This window comes from Patiria miniata, unplaced genomic scaffold (genome assembly GCF_015706575.1).
Source record: "Patiria miniata isolate m_02_andy unplaced genomic scaffold, ASM1570657v1 HiC_scaffold_13, whole genome shotgun sequence".
In the NCBI taxonomy this organism is placed as follows: Eukaryota; Metazoa; Echinodermata; class Asteroidea; order Valvatida; family Asterinidae; genus Patiria; species Patiria miniata.
The window spans coordinates 4,285,686-4,310,930 of record NW_024037051.1 but is presented as its reverse complement, the minus strand read 5'-3'; the positions used below and the strand labels follow the sequence as shown (position 1 = coordinate 4,310,930).

Sequence of the window (25,245 nt, the reverse complement as noted above, 5' to 3'; positions counted from 1 at the left end):
ATTTTAGAAGAGGGGTGCTTATTATACAGAAAAAAATCACATGACATTCGTTGGCATGTGACTACTGGTAGGCACGTGATCGTCCGCATCGGCATTATTTCAATGATACTGATACTATAGCTGAGTGATAGTGACGGTTTTGTGTCTGGCGAAGTTGTGGAAACCGATCGAGACGAGCTAGTTCATAGATGAAGTGCCGAAGTAAAACTTATAGCCTAGTGTAGCAGAGTAAGACATATACCCATTAATCATTTATCATTTTTTTTTGCTTTCATTTTTGTCTGAGAAGAATATTGCACGTGTTTTGACGCCACTTTTTTTCAGTGTCATTGACTTGTTGTGCGCTCGCTTTCGTGCAACGCAGTGGCTATCGTTACGGCAGCCGTAACGCATTTCCCATTTTCTATCGTTACGGTAGTACTGCAACTTTTATAAAAACATGAGAAGAAAATATAAAATTAGAAGGAAAAAAGTGAATTTGAACGTTATGAAAGTTGGATTATTTCCCTTTTAAAAAAAATCCTCCAAAGCCTTAGCTGGAGTTACCCAGCCCTGAGTTTTATCATTGGGTTGTCTATTAGGGCTGGAGCGCATTTTTCTCGTAACTTGTAGTATTTGCAAAAAAAATTTGGAAAATGTTCAATTTTGTCCCCGTTACACACTAATTGCAACTGCAACTCACCCCAAACTTGCCTGGAATAACCATTACACAGGTCCTTGAAGTAAAAAACGATCCACGATGAAGATTCAGCCTACAATTGCAGTGAAAACAGGAGGAATAACCGCTAACTTGACAACCTTGCTGGATTGGCCAGGACCGCTATTGGTTTGTGCACAAAAAAAATTGTGTACAATGAATGGCGGTCGATTACCATGCACGTACAGCTCGCTGGTACTAGGCGTTTTTGCGGTCGGTGCATGACGTGACGCGGAAGCGTAATACCCGATGACTGTTTCATGCATTAATAAGAGGTTCACTCGCATCACTGTGCGGTACTGGAACGGCAGTAACACTGCACTATGAATGCACGATAGCCGGCCAACTCGACGGTTGCCGTTCCAGTACCGCACTGTGATGCGAGTGAACCTCTTATTAATGCATGAAACAGTCATCGGGTATTACGCTTCCGCGTCACGTCATGCACCGACCGCAAAAACGCCTAGTACCAGCGAGCTGTACGTGCATGGTAATCGACCGCCATTCATTGTACACAATTTTTTTTGTGCACAAACCAATAGCGGTCCTGGCCAATCCAGCAAGGTTGTCAAGTTAGCGGTTATTCCTCCTGTTTTCACTGCAATTGGAGGCTGAATCTTCATCGTGGATCGTTTTTTACTTCAAGGACCTGTGTAATGGTTATTCCAGGCAAGTTTGGGGTGAGTTGCAGTTGCAATTAGTGTGTAATGGGGACAAAATTGAACATTTTTCAATTTTTTTTTGCAAATACTACAAGTTTTGAGAAAAATGCGCTCCAGCCCTTATAGACAACCCAATGATAAAACTCAGGGCTGGGTAACTCCAGCTACCAAAGCCTCAGGTTAGAAAAGGAAAAAAATTTGAGTGCAAAACCGAGATTCGAACTCACAACCTTGCGGTGCAAAATCCTACCCTCTATCGACTAAGCTGTCGCACTGCTCGCTAAAACGTGGGGAAACAAATAATTATATACCTGCGTACGTGCGTATCAAAAAAGTATCGTAGAGGGCGCTAAACAACGGCTGCCGTAACGATAGCCACTTCGTTCTTGCAAATCACGCAATCTTAAGTTAAGAATGAGCACGCATTCTTAAGACTGCGTGGGAATATCACGTGCGCAATTTATGAATTTTGCGCAATCTTATATTCTTAAAAAACATTGCACGGCATAATTATGTTAAATGAAATGTATAGCAGTCAAAGGGGAAATAATTCATATAACGAGGAAAGAAAATATTCTGTGCTTCTGTACTCGTATAAATATGATAATTTGAATCAAATTAAACCTGTTATTATTGCTTTTTTTCTGCCCACTAGGGGAAGTTTTGTAATAACGGAGGACTGGGAACTAGTCTGGGAAGTGCTTTGTTTAGGCTAGACAAGTTACAAGTCCCTGTATGTATCATATGCATGTCACGAACGAGGATGCAGCTAGACTTGCCAAGCGCAGCCGGTGCTCGGCAGCAACAAGACCGTTATGTTGTCGCACATTCTTAAAATGTGCGCTCAATCTGGAAGAGGTTTTTTTTGCGAAGATTGCCCAAGGATCCGGTTGCGCAATCACAAGAATGTGCATGCGTATTCTTATGATTGCGCAAATCACAAGAAAGGGCACAACATCATTACCCTCATGACCCGAGCTAGTATCGTCAGACCCCCTAAAATGACGAGGATATGTTTTGACGCACTCGCATTCAATTTGCGTTGGACAACGCGCGCGCGTTGCAAGCGTTACCTGCGTCAATTATGGTGACTCGAGGATACTACTGGCAGTGGTAAGTATCATGACTATGGGGCTTGTTACCCTAGGTCCTCAGTAGACTGATGGGTCTCCTATACCCTAGGTCCTTCCCCTACTGAGACTGCAACCCAACTGTTCCACTTCATTGAGCACACCAAGCTTGCTCTAGGATCCTACCTACTTGAGAGAGTGCAGTATGGAAATGGCTAGTCCGAGTATCTAGCACTCTGATCGCTTTTGTAGCATTTGGACATGGTCGGGCAAAAGTAGAGTCCGAGATCGATGGCCCTATTGCGGTTACTAATAAATATTTTTTGACCATTTTCACTCATACCCACAATCAAAATCGTCAGATTTCACCCCCAAAACGGTCTTCAAACTGCCTTATGCGCCCCTGTAGGCTCCAGTGGGAAGTGAAAATACAAATGGTGGTGGTTAGGTTTACATACCTTTGGGAAGAAAAGAGAAATTTCACCTTCAATTTGGGAAACATCCTTGTCACAAACGCCTTGTTTTTTTGGCTGCCATTTTGAATTCAGGAAAAGTAGACTGGTGCATGACTCTGGCTACACTTTTTCCTGGCAAGCACCAGACAGACCAATCACAGGGCACTTTGATTGGTCAGGTGACCAATCAAAGTGCACTCTCCTGAAGACAGTCAGAGCATACTGACCGTAATGTCGAATTTATACCTCTGTTTTTTTTCAAAACCATTCTCTTAGTTGAGAAATTATTCGCATTATATGGTGTTTCCGCAAACCAAGTTCATTATTTAGTATCTGCACCATGCAAAGCCTCAAATCTAACTTAACTCCAGTAAGCTTCAAGGAGCTGGAGTGGAGTTTCTCAAGCTAACTATCAAGTGTCATCATGGTCTAAATGTGACAAAATGGGTGTCGGTCACTTGGCCCATTTCCCACTTTGCCCACAACCACTCCGCCCAATGGCCGCTCAATTATTGTTGTGATTTGATAAAAGTATTTAATCACCTTTGTAAATTGTCGATGGTTTTAATGAGCAAGAACAAACCCAAATTCGAGACCAAAATTTAAAAAATTCGAAAACGAAGTGGAAGAATACATGAGCTACATTATCAAAGAAAGAGCTCGAGCCTAGGTGGACAAAAAAAGCCCTCTCGCTCTGGCAAAAGTTTAACTGGCAAAAGTTTAGGCCGAAGAGATTAGTGGCAATGCATCCAGGGATTGGCACATACCTACATGGTCAACATTGAATTTGTTGCATTTTCCTGAAGACGTATTACTGGACTTCCTCCGTACTAAAGGGCACTGCGTCTTGAAATGCCCGAAAATGTCATGCTTTGGATTGTGTACTTATCCTATTTCAAACACCTGGTTAAAATGAAACCAACCTAATGTTGTGCCGTTCCCGACAAAAGATCGGATACGATGGAGTACGCATACGTTTTTTCTGTCATTTTCATTCAATGTTTGTATACACTTGTGTGTGCCACATAAATATTACACACAGCACCAATGCACAATGTGGTTTCAAAAGGCGAACACTTTACGGCTGAAATCACAACTAGCACACACAGCCTGATTTGAGTCGCAAAAGTGGACCCCGCAATTTGTTCTCGCACAAAATAACACAAAAATGGATGGTTGTTCAGATGTGTATATCTTATTTTTGAATGTTCTTTCGGATTAACATCATTTCATTCAAATCGTGTTTCGTAGCCCAATGGGGGGTTTCCAGGACGCAGTTCCTTTTAAAATATTGTGAGCTAGTCCAAGTAACTTTGACACTACTAATCGCCTTTTTTCAACATTCGGATGTGATAGGCCTATAGCAACCAATGAAAACTGTTGTGCATAGATGTTTTCATTGGATGACGTCACTCTGTCCCGATCTATACTATATAAAAGGAGTGTGGATTGTCGTTTCCATCTACTTCTTGTTCACACATCTTGACATAGGCCCTATTATATTAGTTATGGTACCACTTTTGTCCAACTAATTTACTGCCCTACTAGTAAGGCCAAAATAAAATAGTTCTGCTTCCAGTTTCCCTACCTACCATATTCTGACAGCCCCTACCCTAATTTTTTTTATTGGGAAATGAGAAGAAACACCCAAAACCATCAATTTATACCTTTTACTCTTGACTACATGTGTACTCCTCCATATGATTGTACACAAAAAAATTGGCCAAAAAAAATCACTACCTACCCTATTTTTGAATACCGTTACCATGTAATCGGAAGCAGAATATTTTTTTTTTGGCCAAACATATTGACTTTTGTTCCCTGTTTCTATTGAAATTTCAAACTCCATAGATTTTTCGCCTGTGGTGTACTGAGATTTCTGAAAACAGACCTGGGCCCCATTGTCCCTATTGTTACCCTTTGTTCCCGGTACTGACCCAAGTAAGAACATCTAGGTGCACCTATGGTTGACCCTCCCATAGAAGTCTAAAAATCGCCTTCGTGAAATATTATAAAGACCATTAAATGGCAGTGGTTAAGAGATATTTCCCAGATTTCCCAGATCAAATGGCACAGAAGATATAGATCTGGCTTCTGTAGAGAGAAGAACAGTCTACTTTGGGGCATTTACATTGGACATTAAAGATGTGTTCCCCGTGCTCTGCAACAAATAAAAAATTTTTATCAATAAGTTTTCAAATTTTGTATGTTTATTCCAACCCCAAAAACTCCTTTTTTCGTTTTTTTGGAAGTCTGCAACCCTCTGAAAAAAAGGGCTTTTGTTTTGGGCATATTTATGAATGGATCCGCTTAGGAAGCTACAATGTAGCTTCTGGTCGGTACATTATCAATACTGATTGTGGGGCGGGAACCCGACTACCCCTTGAGAACAGAATTATTCTCTGGCAGCATAATTCAAAACTGTAATTTGTAAAATAATTATTCAGTAACTAATCATGTGCTGATTTTTTTTCGGTCAATGTCCAAAAGTAAATAGCTTTTGTATTGCTAGAAAAATAGCAATTTACAAAAGGAATATATTTTTTTGGATGAAACCCAATGAGTTTAAAATATTCCATTTCACCGCAGCACTTGGAAGTTGCCTTTACAAAGATACAATTAAAGTATTACATTTATTCCAACACAAGATCTCTTTTTCAAGTAAAATTAATTTCTGATAAATTTGAGCATATGTCATTGAAAAATGGCTTGTAATTATGATAAGCACATACCATTACCATATTTTCAAAAATGCAGGACCAGTTATATACAGGTATGTTGGAAACACATGCAAGAGTTTTATTTTTATATTCAAACAAATTTGTGTCTCTTATGTAGAACGGGAACCACTAACAATGAAGTCTGACGGGAGGGAGGACTACCAACAATTTTCTTCGGAGGGAAATAAGACCGACACATGGCGGAAAGTCTTAATATTTTTGGTCATATTATGTATTCTGGCTGCGTTGACGGCTGCACTGACATTCCTAGGAATTGCAGGAAGCAGGCCGAAACCAGACCACTGGGAAAAATGTAGCGATAACTGCAGGTGAGTGATAAGGGTTTTTCTCAATCACAGGAAATGTGTGTTCTTGAATGGGGCAATAATCAACCATTGCTATATTTGTTCATTGTCCACTGTGATGAGGTGTGTGGCGTATTGTAGGGCGTACGCCTAGCCCAGGTTGGACGAAGTCTTCATTGCATTACGACTGACGTCCAGGATGAGAATTCTCTACGTAATACCACCCTAAATTTTGACCAGATTTTTGTTACGTTTTACCTCGTTATAGAAGCTTATTTCACGCCTACATACTCTATGTGTCCTTATCTATTGATCCGGGGGATTCAGAAATTCCATATGTGATGCTGACCGACGTTAATCAGAAAAATAAACTCTAAAGCAACGTTAAACTTGTACGTTTTTGTAGTCTCTTTTCATCAGTTTATCACCGAGTCGTACGTCATGTACGTGCGTACGAAAGCGCACACGCTAGCGCCCTCCTTTGTTTAGTTTCGGTTGGAACATTGACGTCACTCCAGCCAACCGAAGTCACGAAAACGCGCAACCAATGACCAAAGGGTACCATTTGCCATGTTTGCACCAGGGCGTGTGTAATTTAACTTGACTCTTCTGCATCCCCTTTGTGAAATCCTGGAATTCAACACCTAAGATCATGAGAATGGAATTTTTTGATTTGCCTCTCAGTACGTGCGCACCCCCTTGAACCTACATGTACATTTGTACATAGTATGTACTATGTACCACCTACAAATTTATTTTAAATTAATTATTTTACAAAAGTTCACCTCAACATCAAAGTAACTTAAAAAATGATCAATAGTTGATTGAAACAAAATCGGTGTTCCAAAAACCGTCAGCAAGAGTGTATTTTATGACGACGGCATGGCATTTAGTCAATTAGTAGCGCATGCGCATCGATCAAAACAAAATCGGTGTTCCGAAAACCATCGGCAAGACAGGGTTCCACCTTAGCGGTGGTCCGCTGGCCAAATGCCAGTTGAATTGCCAGCGGACCAGCTGAAACACCTTGCCAAGTGGTCCAGCTGGCCAGCCGAAAAAATCGGCAAGGGCATCACAGATCAAAAATGCTCTATGCAACCGTGAACTCGGTATGGAATTTCAATACCGCGGTATTCATCCTTAGTGTTCAGAATCTTCGCAAAAGCCTTTAATTCCAACAGAAAGACAAACAACCTCTTTGACGTGTTTGATTCCATTCTTTGTGGTTTCAGGCATCCACTTTCATTACATTGTCAATTACCATTGACAGATAAGACGCAATTATTAAGCTCGACTAGAAAACCTGATACTTCAGCAGCTGCAATACCACAAAGGCCTTTGTAGTTCTGCTAACGCCGCCGTGTTTGCGGTTTTCTTTGTGTGTAAAGTGTGTCCACGGAAAGTTCAAACAATGTTTTACACATGGGAATGTTTTGACAGTCGTGACAAAAAAACTGGTCTGATAATTGTTTCTCCGTGATTGTTTGAGAGATTTGAAATCTACAGCATCATGCCTAATTTTTGCCAAAACATAGTTCTCAAGAATATCAGCAACAAGAAAAAACGTGTCAATCATATCTATGACCGCCAAAACTTACAGGCTTTAGTCATGGAGCAAGATTCTGTGCTATATGCGTGCGAGGTGCACGTGCAAAGGGAAGGGACTCGCCTGGATTCACATGTGATGCTGAGCCGTCCGATGCAGGGAAATTGAGAGAGAAAAATATTTCAAAGAAAGCGCAATAAAAAAAGCTATGATTTCTCATCGTGGGGAAAACTCTTGTCCGATCTACCGTAAAGCGTACACTTAACTTTGTTTACGAAAGCCCCCGAATACACCTGCGTCATGTGCGTGGCTGTACATTGCGTGCATGATACGCATACCCGCGGTTCCACACTGGTTCCGCACAGAGTTGGGTTGAAACACGTGCTTTTCCCCACAATGAATCTGAACGGCCATTTAAAACCGCGCTCGGAACATTTGTTTCATTTATGTTTTTGTACGATTGGTCCGTTGATTATTCATCGGTACCGACGTGCAAAGGGAAGGGACTCGCATGAATCATACGATGAGCCGTCCAGATAAAAATCGAGAAAAGAAAATACTCCAAAAGAAAGCGTAATATCAAGCCATGATTTCTCATCGTGGGAAAACCCCTGTACGATCACGTTACAAAAGCCCCCTACGCCCGTCCTGCTGGGTCCACAAGCACACGTCGTGAGACGTGCTCTTTCCCACGCACTGCATGGATCAAGCTGATTGGCCATCTAAAACGGCGCTCAAAACATTTCCCATTCATGTTTTAGTATGATTGGTCCGTTCGTTATGAAGGTCGCGGCACCGACAACTTCATACTACAGCCTCCACAATTGCGCATGTCTAACATGTGATGATTATTAGAATGACCAATTACGTGAGGAGTGCGATTATTTTTATAGGAGTCCGAGTTTCACATGACACCGGCGAAGCACGAAGGAGTCGCTGGTGGCCAGCATAAATTGCATGAGCTTTTAATATTGAATCGCTCACAATGGATACCAACTGAAAAGCATACATTCGCTAGGATTGTCGCGTGGTCGGCCTAGCCCAGGCCTCAGGCATCGGTCGACGATCTGCATTATTTTTTAGAGGACTTTGTCGTGTCAATGACTTACAAATTCGAACAATACAATACCACAAAAAGTAAGCTTTTCATTTTTAATAATCTGTAAGTCTAATTATGTGAAACTGATTAACTGGTGGGCACACGCTGTATTAGACGGACCGGTCAAAAACCTGGCGAACCAGTCAAAATTCTAGCCAACTGGTCCGGCTGGATAGTAAAAAAAAACCTGCAAGAGTGTATTTTATGACAACTTACCGCTTGGCATTTGGTCAATAAGTCAATTATTTTTGGTCAATTATATTTGGTCAATTTTCAGCGGCAGACAGACCAACCAACTGACCGACAAACCGACCGACCAAACGACCGCCCCACCGACCGACCACCAAGTGACAAGTAGAAGATCCTGCCAGAGCTTTAAAATAGAAGTAAGAAATAATGAAAAAATGACTCAAACTTCATTCTCATGGCGTAAGCCAACCCCTCTGCAAAATCCTGGCTCTTCAACCGTGTGAATTCTGTTTATCACTTCTTTCGTAGCATCATTCTGGTGGAGAGCATTCCTGCTAATTTGACCTTTCCACCTGGCTCCCCATCCCATGTGTCAACGTTTGATACCTGGATGAAGCTCATCAACATCGCCACTAAATCCATTGATATCGCTTCATATTATTGGACTCTTAATGGGAAGGATATCTACGTAGACCCAACAGACAAACAGGTCAGTTAATACATGTATACAGACATTTATTTTATAATACACAGTGAAATCTCGATAAATCAAAACCGGTTAACTGGAAAACCCGGCTACCTCGAAGTAAGAACTCATTCCCGTCAAAAGAATAGCAAATTATGCAAAAACATGCCTACGCTAACTCAAAATTTCGGACCAAAAATTTGGTTACAAAATCTAACTCAAAATCACCAGGTGCAGAAATAAACTTGCATAATTAGGCCACAGAAGAAGCTGGAATCTTTTTGTTCAGTTAAGAAATTTCCCAAGAACCCAAGCAACAAACCCAAACTCGCGTGTAGAAAAGCAACAGTGAGGCATTATTATCAACAATGAGGCCGTATTATCATCGAGGCAGCCAATTCACTGCAGTGCAACTGACAACAATCCAAGCGAACCGTGACCAATCACACAGGAAGGCCGAACAATGGTCGCCGCAATGCTTTGAAGAAGCGCGCCCAGTACTGCGTAAAAAGATCGCAAACTTTTTTCATGAGTCATTATTGCTGAACGCACTTCGTTTGTTCACGTGGGGATGCAGCGTGCACCATGCCATTGTGATCGGACTCCAGCCCGTAACCACTTCAAATCCTGGCTTTCCAGTTGGCCTGATCGCTACCACTGGCCCAATTGCAGCCATCACGCCAGCGGTCCGATCGCTGATCGCATTAGAAACGCACGCCTGGCTTTCGAATTACTCTGATCGCTACTACTGGCCTAGCTGCAGCTCGCACAATAGCATGCCCTCTATCGATCAAATAGAACCGGTCACGCGACCGCACATCGGAAAACCCTCAGCGTGGTGCTCGCAATATTGCGCGATACGCTAGGGACTAGGCATTGACAAACGACACGAAATAAAGATTTGCGACTTGAAGTTACACATTTTGAGTGGTTTATATTTTATCCATAGAGCAGACACTTTTAGGTAAGAAAAATATAAAATCTGAGCAAAATGATGATTTGTAATTCAAAAAAATACATCATTAAAATGAATAAAAAGGAGGAAACTGAGCCAAATAACTCATAGCGAGTTACGGTGAAAGCATGTACATTGTACCTGCATAATTATGTACGTGATTGTAGAAAAATTGGGAACTTTGCGTAACTCGAACTTCAGATATCTCAATTTTTTTTTATCCATTTCCTTGAGGTTTGACTTGTTGAGATTTCACTGTACATTGGAGGAACACATTTCTGCAGATTGTACAGTTTGGGCAACAAAAGTTCCCTTCATAATAAAGCAAGGTTATATTTTTGGAACGATTTAAAGAATCACCCCTCGTAAATAATCATGCTCCACTCTGTGTTTTCTTCCACGAAATTAAACATCATCAACAAACCTTGCCATTTTAACCTGGCCTGGTAAATATTTTGGATACCTATGCGATAAGCAGCTCAATTTGTTTTTGTTTGTCTTTCAGGGAGAGGAGGTGTACGCTGCACTGCTGAATGCTGGGACGAAACGGGGAATAACCATCAGGATAGCACAGAACGAACCTAATAAATACACCGATGACAATGACACACGGAGTCTGCAGGAGGCCGGCGCTGCACAGGTACGCAGCCTGGACTTCAATCAGCTGATTGGTAGCGGCATACTCCACACCAAGCTATGGATTGTGGACCAAAAGCACGTCTTCGTGGGCAGTCCGAACATGGACTGGCGGTCATTGACACAGGTGAGTTGAAAGACACGGAGAGGTTTGGTCATTTATCACCGAAACACTAGTACTTCTCCCTGGTCATGGTATGCTGATCTTGCAGAAGTCTGCAGGTTGTAACAATTATTCATTGCACCTTACAATTCATTTCTAAGCATGGACTCTTCAAAAGACTTTAGCAGTGTTGTGGGACTCGAGTCCAGGACTCGGACTCCAGTCCGACTCGAGTCACATTTTTCGTGACTCGGACTCGACCAGACGCTCGCTATAGTCAATGGTGCGTTATTCTCGACAATGCTAATACTAGGCGGACACTACTTTATTTACGCAATATTTTGGGAAACCATGGGAAACTAAAGATAAGTGTCACCAATATGAATTTTAACATTTTAGGATTTTACTTCAATGCCCCCACCAAAATCATTCAAAACTATAACCTGGTGTTGAGAATATTGGCACAACCTTTCAATTTAAGACTTTGTAATCAGAGCAGTATGGGGAAGAAAGTAAGGGCATGTAGGGTTTTCTGTGTTAGATCATTAATAATAATAATAATAATAAGCAAAGATTTATATAGCGCCCAATCCATCGAAAAAACAATGCTCCAGGGCGCTTACAGAGTAACATATAGAAAATCCCTTTAAACACAAAGTAATTATTAGAATTAACAAGAAAAATGTAAAAATCAGTTTAAAATCAGCATGAAATTACAAACAAAAATGACAAGTAAATATAGAAATATACAATATTTTAAATTACAAAGGTAAGTAAATGTAAAACAGACCAGCTGTGACCGCATATACAATAAAATGTTTGTTAAAAGAGACATACACCAAAACTTAATTCCTAAAGAAAATTAAGAATGGGAAATAAGTGCTAAAATAAACCTTCAGGGGATAGTAAAAACCACAACAACTACAAATACATGTGTCTATAAGATCATAAAAATGCCTTTCGAAAGAAATAAGTTTTCAGCCCGGATTTAAAAACATTGATACTTTCTGTTTCCCTGAGGCACGAGTTCAGCTGGTTCCATAATTTAGGGGCAATGGCGGAAAAAGCTCTATCCCCAAATGTGCATAATCTGGTGTTACAGTGCTGTAGTCTGGTTTTATCACATGACAATCGTGTGTTTCTACGTGAAATGGAACAAGTAGTATGCAGTAATTCACTGAGATAGTCAGGGGCTAGACCATTTAAACATTTATGAACTAAGAGACAAATTTTATACATGATTCTATAATTCACCGGAAGCCAATGCAGTTTCATAAGTACAGGGGTGATATGCTCAAATTCTTGGCACTGTACACTGGGAATTAAAAAGAAAACACATCTGGGTCTAAACAACATGTACACACACAAGGTAAACTATATGGGCTCCGTGCGCCAACAAAAGAGGCGCATTTGTATCTCTTTTGAAAACTCCGTGGACAGGACACACAGCGTGCTCGTGCTGTACTGTACTGGTTCGCGCGTGAAGTACACACGACTTCCTGAATGTGCAAAAGCTAGCCACAGCGTCAGGCGTCGTCGGCGCGCGAATACATTCAAATTCAACTTCTGGCCGTTGATGGGGTACTTGTGCACGGAGCCCATACACTGAGATTTCCTAAAAAGACAGAATGATAGCTAGAGGTCAGGCTACGTCCTTCATCTCATAGTTTCATTTGTGAGCATGGCCCTACGAATGTGCCAACTCTAAATCGGGCAATAATGTCAACAGAGAACTGTTATCAAAACGGTGGTGCCTTGTATTGCAATCCTACAAGTCTCACTGTTTGGATAGCAGTTTCAAAATCCTCAAAAAATTAATTGTGACTTAAAGTGAATGTTGCCATTAGATGAACTTACTGGGGAAATAGATAATGCTGTGACAAGGCCTTTTTTTTTTTTTACGTCATCTTTAATAAGGGTAAACTTCGATCAGTGCAAGGCACTGCTTTCCATGGAGGCCCTCAAGTTAATGAGAACTATGAGACCCATTATGTAGCACCTTTATAAGGATTTACAAGGTGCTGATTTACCAGTGCCTACAACAAAACGTAGGCAAGAAATGATGTGGCAAGTAAGTGTACACTACTTTTTTTCCAATGGAGGTTGCTTTATTTTATACTTAGCTTAGGTTTCCCAAAATAACGCATAAATAAAGTAGTGTCCGCCTAGTAGCATTGTCGAGAATAAGGCACCATCTTTATGTTCATTGTGTGTGTCGGCCATTTTGGATAACAAAGCGAACAACTCAGGATGACCGCCACCTCTGCCGGATTGCTAACATTCGGTTCCAATTGTGCAAATGTTGCCCAGGTTGGCAAACGTCAGCAGTGTTAGCATATTAAGTAGAACACACCCAAGGCACTATAATGCTATTACTCGTATTTCAAATTTGACCATGCCTGTTGTCAAGGACTTGAATGTAATCAAATTGCATTGACTGTTGCTTTGTGCTTTTTGAAAAGATCTGCTCTTTTTGAAACCACAAATTTATATCATTTAATTTGTTTTCTTCTTCTTAGGTCAAGGAGTTAAGTGTAGCATTTTTCAACTGCAGCTGCGTCGGTGAGGATGCTGCCAAGCTTTTTGAGGTGTACTGGACACTGGGTGAACCGGGAGCCAAGGTACCCAGCAACTGGCCCAGCAACTACAGCACACCATACAACATGATGACTCCTATGCAGATAAAGGCCAATGAGTCGGCCACTGACGTGTATTTCTCGGTTAGTGAATTTCTCTAATTGTGACCAAACATCTCCATTACAGTTTGAAGTCTCCAAACATGCTTTCGTGCACTCCGTAGAGGAACAGTAAATGGCGTGTTCGTAGTCTTCAAGTGGTAAAAACAAACATAAGTGATTTTTTTCCCATGCCCAGTAAAGAACAATTCCCTCAACTGTAAATCTAATGCATCTTGCTTTAGCCAGTTAATGTTGGAGGACGTGATTATGATCTGGCAATGTATATTTACTAGGGCGGGTGACGGGTTAAATCGTGAAGCTTTCCCCAAGCCTCTGTCGGCGGACGTGCATACATGTCCGTGGTTCTCATTGGTTTTGTAAACAACATGTTTCGAACTTGAACTTGGCCGTTGTAGCAAATATCGTTCCGTGGCAGGACCTTGGAGTCTGGCAAAATATAAAGTGACGGTGAGAAGTATCGTACAAATATTGTGCAAATGACTATCAAGAATCAGTATTTGTTGTGTTTTTCAGCCCAAAAAAAATCCCTGCAGCGAGTGGTTAAGATTTGTTTATGCCCCTCTCACACCAATCCAAGACCAGCGCGAGGTCACTTCGGAAATGCAATTTTTTCAACAGTATCCGTGGTCTCCCTTTTTTTGTCCGTTTTTTTATGCCAGCACATTTTGATTTCGTGGTACCCATTTTTACTTCGTGAGTAATCCGTGGCCATCTCAGAAACACCACGGGACCAACCCGTGCTCATGTCCGTTTCCTGGAATTCACGGACTGCACGCCGGCGACATCTTGTTGCCATCCCGCTTGCATCCCGTGATGACTTTGGCGCCAGCTCGAGACTACTATGTGGTGTCAGTGGTGACTACGGCGCCAGCTCGAGAGTACTATGTGTAGTCTGTGAGCACTTCGTGGCCAACTCGTGGACACTTCGTGGACTCCGTAGTACCATCCAGTACCGCGTAATGAAAACGGCCGTAAAACAGGCCAACAATCAATCTGGGGCCATCCCGTAAAGTCTGATGTAACTTCAGCCTAACCTCAAGAACACTACAAGAGTACTTCGAATAAGCCATATTGAACATGTTTTCAATTCGGCAATAAATTTCCGAAGTGCACACGTTTCAGTTTTCAACATATCCAAAAACTTTTTGGGTGATCCGTGGAGCATCCGTGAGAATCGGCCCACAGAAGGAATCGACACGTCCTTAATTCGTGGTTAGTTCGTGGCAACCCGTGAGATCCGATTCCATTTCGTGGTTACTTCAATTTTTAAACTTTTGTGCCCACAGACACCTCGAAGTGGCCACGAAATGGCTTCACGTATTGGTGTGAGAGGGGTCTTCGTGAAATCGGTCTGAGGGTGCATCTTACATGCTCTATTGATCTTATAGAGAGGGGACTTGTCTTAAATTGTAAGATGCGTCTTAAGATAAGACAAGCTTCATGAAATCTGCCCCTATACACTCCCCTAATTTCGAACTATTTTATTCTATAAATATCTCAAATTGGTTTTTTTTTCAGCACAGTGTAGGTGCTTAGGCTTGATACTTGCTACACACCCTAATATATTTCAGTGTTTTTGGGGGAATTGCAAAAGGACTTGACTTGCATTACATGTCCACTGTAGTATTTTCACATGAGAGAAATGCACATGAGTATGGGCATGTGACTAATATTCTGGTGACGTGTCCATCAAGTACAGTAATTACTTTGCATTTTTACCATTTGGGGCATATTTATGCATTGATTCCATAATGATCTCTCATTTCACGTGCTGTTATTTGCAGAGTTCACCACCTCAGTTTTGTCCTGATGGACGGACAAACGACATCGATGCAATTCTTGACGTGATGGACAAAGCCGAGCAATTTATCCACATTGCAGTCATGGAGTACTACCCTTTCTTAGCCTTCGGTGACCATCCGCAGTGAGTTTAGAGTTGAACTTTTTAAATCCTATTTTTTGAACTGAATATTTCACTATTACAGTATTAACCCTACGCGTACCCTGCTAAAAGCAACTTTATTCAATGCTTGTCAAAATGACAAGTCTGCTTATTGTGTCCAGTGAAGCAAGATCCATCATACAAAAACTTATCACAAGCCTCAGAGTTTATGGCCACCAACTGCAGCATGATATAGCTGGGAAATTTACTGTTCAATGGGACTAGCTCTCATTGTCTTTGAACTGGCTGTTAATGCACTGATGTTGATGGCTCAATCTCACAGACTTGTACACCTGTAGTGCACTTGCTTCTGACAGGGTTAGGTGTTAATGACATTTGTTGAATGACCCAGAATAAAGAGGGGTGCAAAGATCACTCCATTTTGAATTGAACTCTGATAATAATTGCTGTCATGGCATTATTCTGTTGGCCATTCAGCATTGATAAACTTGATGGTTATGAGCAGGGCAAAAACTGTGGATTTTGTTGTAGAATACAAGTGAGGAGGCACAAGTTAATTAAGAGGAGGTTGTAAAATTTGGACCGGTATAGTGGTTAGTGTCATGTTGGAATCAGTCTTGGGCAATAGAGCATGCAAGTCTTTCAGTTTTCGTGTGAATGTCTTGGTACCAAACACTGACTAGTCTAGTCACAGACTCCTGTGTGGAGAATTTACCCATTGTTATCTGCATGTTCGATTGAATGGCAGTTGAGGTCAAAATGTTTCATTTGATTGTAGTCGCCAATTTGCAGTATTTTCAACATGTATATCATAATGCTATATTTTCTTTCATAGAACCCAATTATTGCCCTTAACTGGATAAGCCTAGTCATGACATTGTAGATCTACATGTATCCTATACATGGTGTTGGGATTTACTGTATTCAAGTATAATTTCTGTCAGCTAGGGTCAACCTGCATGCTCTCCATGGCATTTTTCATTCTTGGACAGACAGAACTCAATTGTCTGAAATGCCAAAAACTCCTCTCGTCACCACAGAAGAAGAAATTAATTCCATTGTGTATGTACTATTCATAGAGCTATATTAAATTACTAGAGCGCTAACTCGATGTACAAAGTAATGCCTGATGGGCGCATCCATGTTTGTGCACAAACCTATGGAAAACTGGCCATTTTGCGCTTGTATTCCATACCGGTGCGTCATCGAAGCCGATACGCCCAAAACCGAAACGCACGATCAGCAAATGAGCGTTTCATTTTGCTCTACGCAAACAGCGCAATGTGTGCGCCTCCCTCTGCTGCAGATGCTTTTCGCCGTGAGTTTTTTAAACCGTCATGACGCGCTTAAGTTGTTTGCGTATCTTCTACTTGCGCGTTGCATTTAGACTACACTTTTAAAATTCAATCCATCTATTTTGATTTTGTTCTACAAACACGCACATAAATTCAAAATGTCTGCGTCCAGAGCGGCTTCAAAGCTTCTCCGCGCGCAAGAATGATGAGTTAGTGCTCTAGTAATTTAATATAGCTCTATGGTACTATAACAAACTGAAATCTTCACTATTGAAAATTCCTTTCATGTAAAATGTTTGAAATTGGGACGTTATTTACATGCAAGTACCAACATGCTTTGTAAACAATTCTGTGTTAAATGAAACTGGAAGGCAGATCTTGAGACTATAAGATCCAATTTTTAAACTTTACCATATAAAAATTTGTGAATGGATTCTGTTTTTTTCTTTGTTTAAACATTTAAACATCATACCCTTACTGTCAATTAATTTTTTTTGGATTTCATGAAATAAATTGTGATGCTTACATTTGTTACATGTTTTTACTTTTATATCTCAAAACTGCTGTGTTTTGTATTTGTGATACAGATTTTGGCCGCTTATAGATGATAAGCTTCGCAGCGCAGCATGGGATCGTGGTATATCAGTGCGGCTTCTTGCAAGCTCATGGGAGCACACCAACAAGGAGATGTTTGGATTTCTACAATCGCTGGCTGTGCTCAACAACACTGGCAAGATGGATATTGAAGTGGTAAGAGCCTGACAAAGTTGTATCTTGCTGCATAATGCTTATGTGGGGAGTGTGCCCTATAGTGGTTAGGGTTCCTGAGTCAAGATCAGAGGGTCAGGGGTTCGAATCCAGTTACTGTCGTTGGACAAGCCACTTCATTCCCACTTGCCTCTCTCAACCCAGGAGTATAAATGGGTCCCACGATTACCTGGGGAGTAACCTGCGATGGACTAGCATCCCATCCAGGGGGAGTAGAAATATTCTCAGTCGTTTCATGCTACTGAAACTGGAGATAAACGCCGGCCTGATGGGCCACGTTGTCTCGTGACGGACTTTACTTTACCTTTACATTATGCTTATGATTTGTATTGATGGCATGAAAGATTTGTGACAACACAGGCATGCATACATCAACAGCTGTAGTCGAGACCACCACAGGTCCGTCACATAGTACATGTAAATCAAAAGTCCTCTCACAAGTCCAGTCACAAGTAATGGGGTGAACAGAAACATTATGAATGCGTTGAAATAGCTCGTGACTTGAATTAAGAGTGGAGGACATGTGGGGACTTGTGAGGACTTGCGATGGACTCAACTAAGGCCATTTTCTAAATGCCGTGCTACTGCTGTGCCAAACTCAATTAATTTGACTTTTTGAAATGCGGCACGGAAACAGCACGGCATTTAGAACCATTTAGCTCAGCACTATATCCTTTGGCTCAACAAGGTCTGCCGTGCTATCGTAATTCCAAACGGCAGTGGCACAGCACTGTTCTAAACACTGTGCCATTGCTGTGCCAAACTCAATTCAATTCAAATTTGGGCAAACATTTTAGGAATGCACTCATGCTCAAAGTAACCTCACATCTGCATCATGAGGAGCGAATGTGGTGCAGATATTGGATGGCATGGAAAGTGCGTTGAACTGCTTGAAAATATTTTAACAATGGCATGCTACTCTCGATGCATTTAGTTTGAGTAATTAAGCTCATCTTATAGAGCAACTGCCACCCTATAGCCGAGCTACTGCAGAGCTCAATTCAGGTGAGTCTGGCAAGGCAGTGGCACAGCATTTTAAAGCCTATGTAATTGACTGCACATCAAAAAAACATCTACAAATAAAATTCAGTGTTAATAGTCAAGCGGGGTGTCAAAACCGAAAATAAAAAAAAGTATCTTATATTGATGACCTTTTATAAACTCAATTACAATGAAACCATGGTATTTCAAAACAGTTGTCAGTTTTTGTGTATTCCACAGCTTTTGTACACCATCGGGGTGAATGTTACACTCGGCTTCACCTCGGGTTCCATTTGCCCCCTCAGGTATACAAAACACCATGGACCACATCACAGCAGTCAAAACTATTATACATGCACTTTTCTTTTTACAGAAAGTCTTTGTAGTACCGGCAACCCCAGCCCAGGCCAAAATCCCCTATGCAAGAGTGAACCACAACAAGTACATGGTCACGGACAAGCAAGCCTATATAGGTAGGTCAAACAGGCAATATATGGGTTGAAGAAAATCAGGTGCTTTAGTCTAGTTTTCTTTAATAGACCCAATAACATATTTTTACCTTAAAATATAAATTGTACATGTTTGGTGCAGCTCTCTTCTATTTGAAATGAACCAGTGGAGCTCAGTTTGATGCAGCATATACTAAGGGAATAAATATGTGCTTGGCCAGTTCAAACAAGTAGGTTTAAAACCAGCTCAGGGCCTGGGCGGTGAGGGTCATTATCCACGTCTAGGCCCTGAGCTAGCTTTAAACATTTGTTTAATACCGGCCAAGCACATATTTATTCCCATTCATAAATACCTTTTGGTCAAACAGTCAAAACACAAATCAACATTTATAAATTTCCCACGATTTTGTTCAGCAGTTTACTTCCTATTTTGTGAAACACCCCTAGCTATGTTTATGGTATATGCCTCGCACGAGTAGTACTGAAAATCTCCTTATATGGAGATCGGTGCGCGCCTGGTGCATAGTGCTCGAGTGGCACAGAACACAGCGGTGTGGGTGTAGTGTGAATTTAGGACTAAGAAATACGGACTCATTGGTAGTATTGCACATGCTTAATAGAAGATAATTAGGAGAGCATCTGGTCACGTGTGGGAGTTCAACCAATAAAAGAGTAATAGGATTTAAAATAGTAAGATTTCATAGGAGTCAAAATTTCATTTAAAAAGTATTTGAAACCAGTTGGTATTTTATCAACCGTTTTAAGCCACTCATGTGACAGGTTCTCGACCAATAGGAAATGTAAATGGTAATGCGTGTTACCCTCAGGTTTTTTTTTCAACAATTGTATTCTGATTCAATATAAGTTACGGGGAAGTATTTGCCATTTTTACAGAGTAAAAACAAAATAATCACAGGAAAAACATTTTGTACAGTATCTGGTTATCAGTGGATACATGTACATGTAGTTCTTCAAGGGAATTTCCACTGTATGAACTTGGCTCCACTGGATGGCCTGCAATTCGAAATGTACTTGATTCTCAATTCCAGGTACATCAAACTGGAGTGAGGATTACTTTGTAGCTGATGGTGGAGTAGGTGCCATCATAAATCAAACGTCGTCCTCTGCTGCAGGGATGGAGAGTGCCCAGAATAACTTCAGGCAGCAAGTGGCTGACGTGTTTGAGCGGGATTGGAACTCGGACTATGCCACATATGTTATATAAATTATATAAAACTGAATAGTGCCCAATAACAGGTGGTTTAGGTAATGTGCCATAAGTTTCGAAATCATTCAGCCCACATCAAGTTGTATCTGGTATGCAAATGATACATGTTTATTGTTATACCATAGTACTAGATAAATAAATATTAATTAGTTATTTTCAATAGCCACTGGATGTACCTTTTGCAAAAATCACTCAATCATGCCCAGGGTATCAAGATGTATTACTATACCTCATACATATTCATGATTGAAAGCCGATTGGTCCATTCACCGTCACGTGCCAGATGCCATTTTTGCTGTAAACAAAGCTAGTGCGCACGTATTCATACACAGGGTAAATACGCATGCGTAGTACACTTTCGCATGGGTTTTATACTACGCATGCGCTTTACGAAGCAATCATGGAACTGTCGCACGGGTGTAATACGCATGCATGAGCATCGCCCGAACTAGCTACACATGAAAATATGACGGCATAGCGTCACACGTAGCATTTTCCGCAATTGGAGAATATTGTGGACAATAAAGATGTCTCCTGTACTAATTTTTTTCCCCACAATACGGTATAAACTCTAAGGAGCGGCTACTGTATTTGCAAACAAACTGAACTTTAATTTCCGAGGTTGAGTAATAATATTGTGGCGGTTGTACCGACAGCAACCCTGAGTCATCCTGAGAAGGCGTTGGGACTTCCCCCTGTTTTGTGGCATTCTACCGCCAGGCACAGCACGGGAACAATTGTATTTGCGGGTGGCTCTGTCTGCAGCACTCGTGCAAGCACACGCGGGAACAGGGTAGGGGAGGACAATGGGGCACTTTTAAATCACACAAGGGACTCGTCTCTGTAGGTTGACATTCATTTGTTATTATCTACTCAGGCGGACTGTAAATCATCTAGGCCTTAACAGGTGTTTGTCACCTTCCCAGGTGCCTCCCTCTTCACAGGTGCGAGTTTCCTAAACAGGTGCCAGTTCCCGCTACAGGTTCTTAATCTTTCCCACTACCTTAATGTTTACTCACCACTAAGGCCTCACTACATATTCCCCTCATCAACTGACTGAAGTAACACCGGTACCCTGATAACTTCTCCCGGTTAGTCGCTTCACTTACGTGCACAGCTACCTACCACAACTAAACTGCACGGGCAAGGGACTGTCAGTAAACACGATGCACTATTTGTAACGGAACTGAACCGTGACTCTTGAAGAACTGTGTCTAATGAGGAACTGCATCGCTGAGTGCGCTAAGGCGCATTATGTGCATCAGCCCTGGCTGACATCTATAGGTTCTTGTCTATTTAACAACTATGCTAGCCCCTGGCTACCACTGATCAAACTGCTATTGCGCTACACAGCCGAGCCTTAAGTTTCGGTCAGTCCCTTGACCGATTAAACTTACAAAACTCTAAAAGCAATACAGTTTGCGTCTTATAAGGTGCACAATATTTGTCCTTAACAATATTAAACTTTTAAAAGGTATAAACAAAAAAATTTGAAGCTGGAAAACTCTCATAACATATAACTTTTAAAACTTTATACTTCTACAAAACTTTAGAAACTTCTAAGGTGCAAACACTTGAATAACTTATATAAATTATGCAGTATAAACAATAAAACCTCTAAGGGTTCATGAGAAGGTGTAATAAGCTGGAGCTTAAGTGTCCTTCCTAGAGTGCTTTATTTGTCCATGGTCATTCCAGCAATGAAGGCGACGTCATACACGTGTGTGGTCTTGTCTTTCATGATCTTCACTGGTCATTCTGATACAGCATGAGGTCTCGTTAACTTTGGTGACTATTCCTGCCCTGGCTTGTTCCAGGCCTTCTTCACTGTATGGAGGTCCTAGGCGTTCCTCCCCCGTATCAGTGTACTGGACGATCCTGGGGATCCTGGACTCAAACTCAAAAGCTTTTAAATGCGCAGTTTTGATGTAAGTGCAAGTATACAGATTGATATGCATCTATATCCTGAAGAGCGCCCCCTAGTGTCATGTGGTGTGTCCCCCCCCCCCCATTTCAAATTCCAAGGCAATTTTTTTTATTTTGGTCATCCCCCATCCCCCCACTCGCCGGCACAGATTTACGCCACTGGACATATGTCATGTGCTCTTCCTTGTAAGAGAGGAGAAAGAAAAGTGAACAATACTAGCCCTTTCCTGAAATTATGTTCCGGGACAGATCCAGGTTTGGCTTAATGGGTGGGGTGGGGGGGGGGGGTATTTAGCTGGGGGGGGGGGGTAGCTGCAGGCATGTGCTATTTTTTCTGCATGATTTTCTTACTTTTGAAAACCACCTCAAGGACCCACCATTGCTGAGTTAGTTTTTGATAAAGTTATTAATATGATTATCATATACATATATCAAATCTATAACAATTGTGCAACAGGCTTCCATTTCAATAACTTTGGAACAGACTGTAGACACATAAAGATTTTAAGTTTGCCATGATTGTATAACTTTATCCGGTAGGGTTCTGTAGTTGATCGTGCTGCGGATTCCATGTTTGGCGTAGTGGTTTAGGTTGGTGGCTTGTGATCAAAGGGTCAGGGGTTTGAATCCAGCTGCTGGCCATGTGTATATGTTGTGTCCATGGGCAAGCCAATTCACACCTGCTTGCCTTTCGCCACCCTGGAGTATAAATGGTGACTGGCATTCGCTGGGGAATAACCTGCGATGGACTGGCATCCCATACAGGGAGGATAGAAATATTCTCAGTTGTTTCATGCCACTGACACGGCAAATGAACGCCGGCTGTATTGGCGCGCAACAGACTTTATTTGTGTGTGACATTCATCCAGTGAGTGTTGGTGTCCGTTCTGAATTCAGGTACGTCAAACTGGAGTGAAGATTACTTCACGGATACTGGAGGAGTGGGTGCTATTATCAATCAGACATCGCCATCATCAGAGGGCATGGGACGGAATAACCAGAGTGCTTTCAGGCAGCAACTGGCTGACGTGTTTGAGAGGGACTGGAACTCAGACTATGCTTCATTTGTCGTTTGACCACAGATGAAAGGTGGACTCAATAACACAGGGTTGCAGGAGGAAGTACGTAGGGTATATGTGATGTTTTGTCAAAATTGGAAACTTCTGGGCAGAGATTGAAATGAAGATAACCCCCCCCCCCCCCCCCACCGAAAAAAAACCCCGAAAACGAAACACCCACCCCACCCCCCAAAAAACCCAAGTTATGTTGACTGCAGGTATTTTTTTGTTCACAGTTTTTTTGCAATGTTTCAAATATACTTTTAAAGTTCAGTCAGTAAGTTTGCCCCTGCATGTTATTTTTTGGATGATTTGTAGAGGTGTATCAGGTCAGGAAATGCGTAGCCTGAAACTTTGAAAGGCATCTCCTCTGTCTTAACCAAATGAGTAGGGCCTATAATATTGCCAAGGAAAGTTTGTTTTTAAAAATTTGAATTTTCATTGTAAAAGGAACATCCGTAGTTTTTAACAATGTATAAAAAACAACTGTTTGCAACCAGTTTCTAACCAGTCTCTTTTTGACAGAACATGTCACATTTATGCAATATGAAAGTTGAATCTTCAGGGTATTAAACTAATATGCCACAATGCAATCATTTTAGACAAATAGGTTTCCATAGGGTACTTTTGAATAAAATGAAATTTGAATATAAACTTCCTTGGGGTTTTATACAGGGCTTTGTAATAACATTTGTTTGTACTGAATAATATTTGATCAGTAGTTCAATCAAGTTGTTGAGTAATTTCTTGAGTTATGAGCTGATTGATAAAGTACTTTTAGTGAAGTGTAAAACCTGTTTTTATATACAATTTTAAAATTATTCCAATGTGTATGGTCACAGTTACATTGATGATCTTAACTGTAAGAGGTAAACCGAAACCCGAGATTAGATTTAGGAAACTGATAAAAGTTAATTTTATTTTATTGGCGTGTTTGACTCATGTGCCATGGTACATGGGTTCAAGCCCGGGGAACATGGTGCTTATGTCCTTGGGCAAGACAACTGCCTCTCTCCACCCAGGAGTATGAGGGAAGAGACCAAGGGGGATCCAGAGAGGTTACTGCCGGGGGTTGGGGGGTTGGCCTTATCTGAGAAATTTGGAGGATTTGGAGGGAATTTTTAGAGATTTATTTTATTACTGTGAATATAAGGCTAATGGGACTATATTATATGAGTTACTGGAGTCCAAGAAATTTATCGTGTCACTGCTAAACTCCATGACTTTATTTTTAATCTATCACATATTTCATGTTTGATTATGTACAAACTAACATTATTACTTGTCTTCCAAGTGCAAAAAGCGTGTAACGAGAAATTCACATTATTTTATGTTTACATTACACATGAATTTGTACGAAAGTGCCATGCACATGTTTGCCAAGTATAGAAGCTAACGCCACATAGAGTAGTTTTTATGTTGTTTAAACGTCTTTGCCAATTTAAAATATCGTTTTCTGTTTGCCAAGTCTGTGTAAAAAGTGAGTTACTTTAAAACTTTATAATTTACAATTTTTTTTTTGTCCTGAAATACATGTAGGACACAGAAGATTGCATAATAGCATGCAATTACTGTAGTTTGTAATATTCCGTGTACTATTTGTCTGTTTAGTATATATATTACAAAAATAACAAATTGCATTGGCCTCCATAAGGTGCGTTTATTTCATAAGGTGCCTTAAAGGGAATATACAACATTTGCAAACATCGAAAAATAAAACTACCAAGTTTTTACTAAATACCTTACTAGGATGTTGGTCAATGACAGTCTAAAGCGTCCTGTAAAATTATGGCACCTGGTGTCGAGTCATTTTCAAGAAAATGGTATTTTTGTATACATTTCCAACGGTGGTCGGCCGACCACCGTTGGAAAAACCTAACTATTTTTCAACTACTGCTCCAAATTTACAATTTTTTCAGTCCAAATTTTGTTTGCTATTGGTTTACATGTTCATGAACGGGTGCAGGCCAGCTAGACTGGTTCCCTTTTCTTACAATTTTCAGACATCTATAAATTGATCCATTTTATCTTTAGT

At 41.0% G+C, this 25,245-nt stretch overlaps 1 protein-coding gene across 2 annotated transcripts; it reads left to right on the top strand.

Annotated features, from left to right (window-relative positions):
- The first annotated feature begins 87 nt into the window (after positions 1-87).
- Positions 88-24,134, top strand: LOC119720381 (5'-3' exonuclease PLD3-like). 2 transcript variants are annotated; one of them, XM_038190044.1, is made up of 9 exons: positions 88-228; positions 5,723-5,933; positions 9,053-9,233; positions 10,670-10,927; positions 13,423-13,623; positions 15,387-15,526; positions 17,388-17,550; positions 18,923-19,022; positions 23,050-24,134. In XM_038190044.1, exons 2-9 carry the CDS (start codon positions 5,740-5,742, stop codon positions 23,226-23,228), a joined length of 1,416 nt encoding a protein of 471 aa, XP_038045972.1. In that variant the 5' UTR covers positions 88-228; positions 5,723-5,739; the 3' UTR covers positions 23,229-24,134. The 2 variants fall into 2 exon arrangements, with proteins under 2 accessions (XP_038045972.1, XP_038045980.1); XM_038190052.1 differs by lacking the exon at positions 23,050-24,134 and adding an exon at positions 20,048-21,876.
- The last annotated feature ends 1,111 nt before the right edge of the window (positions 24,135-25,245 follow it).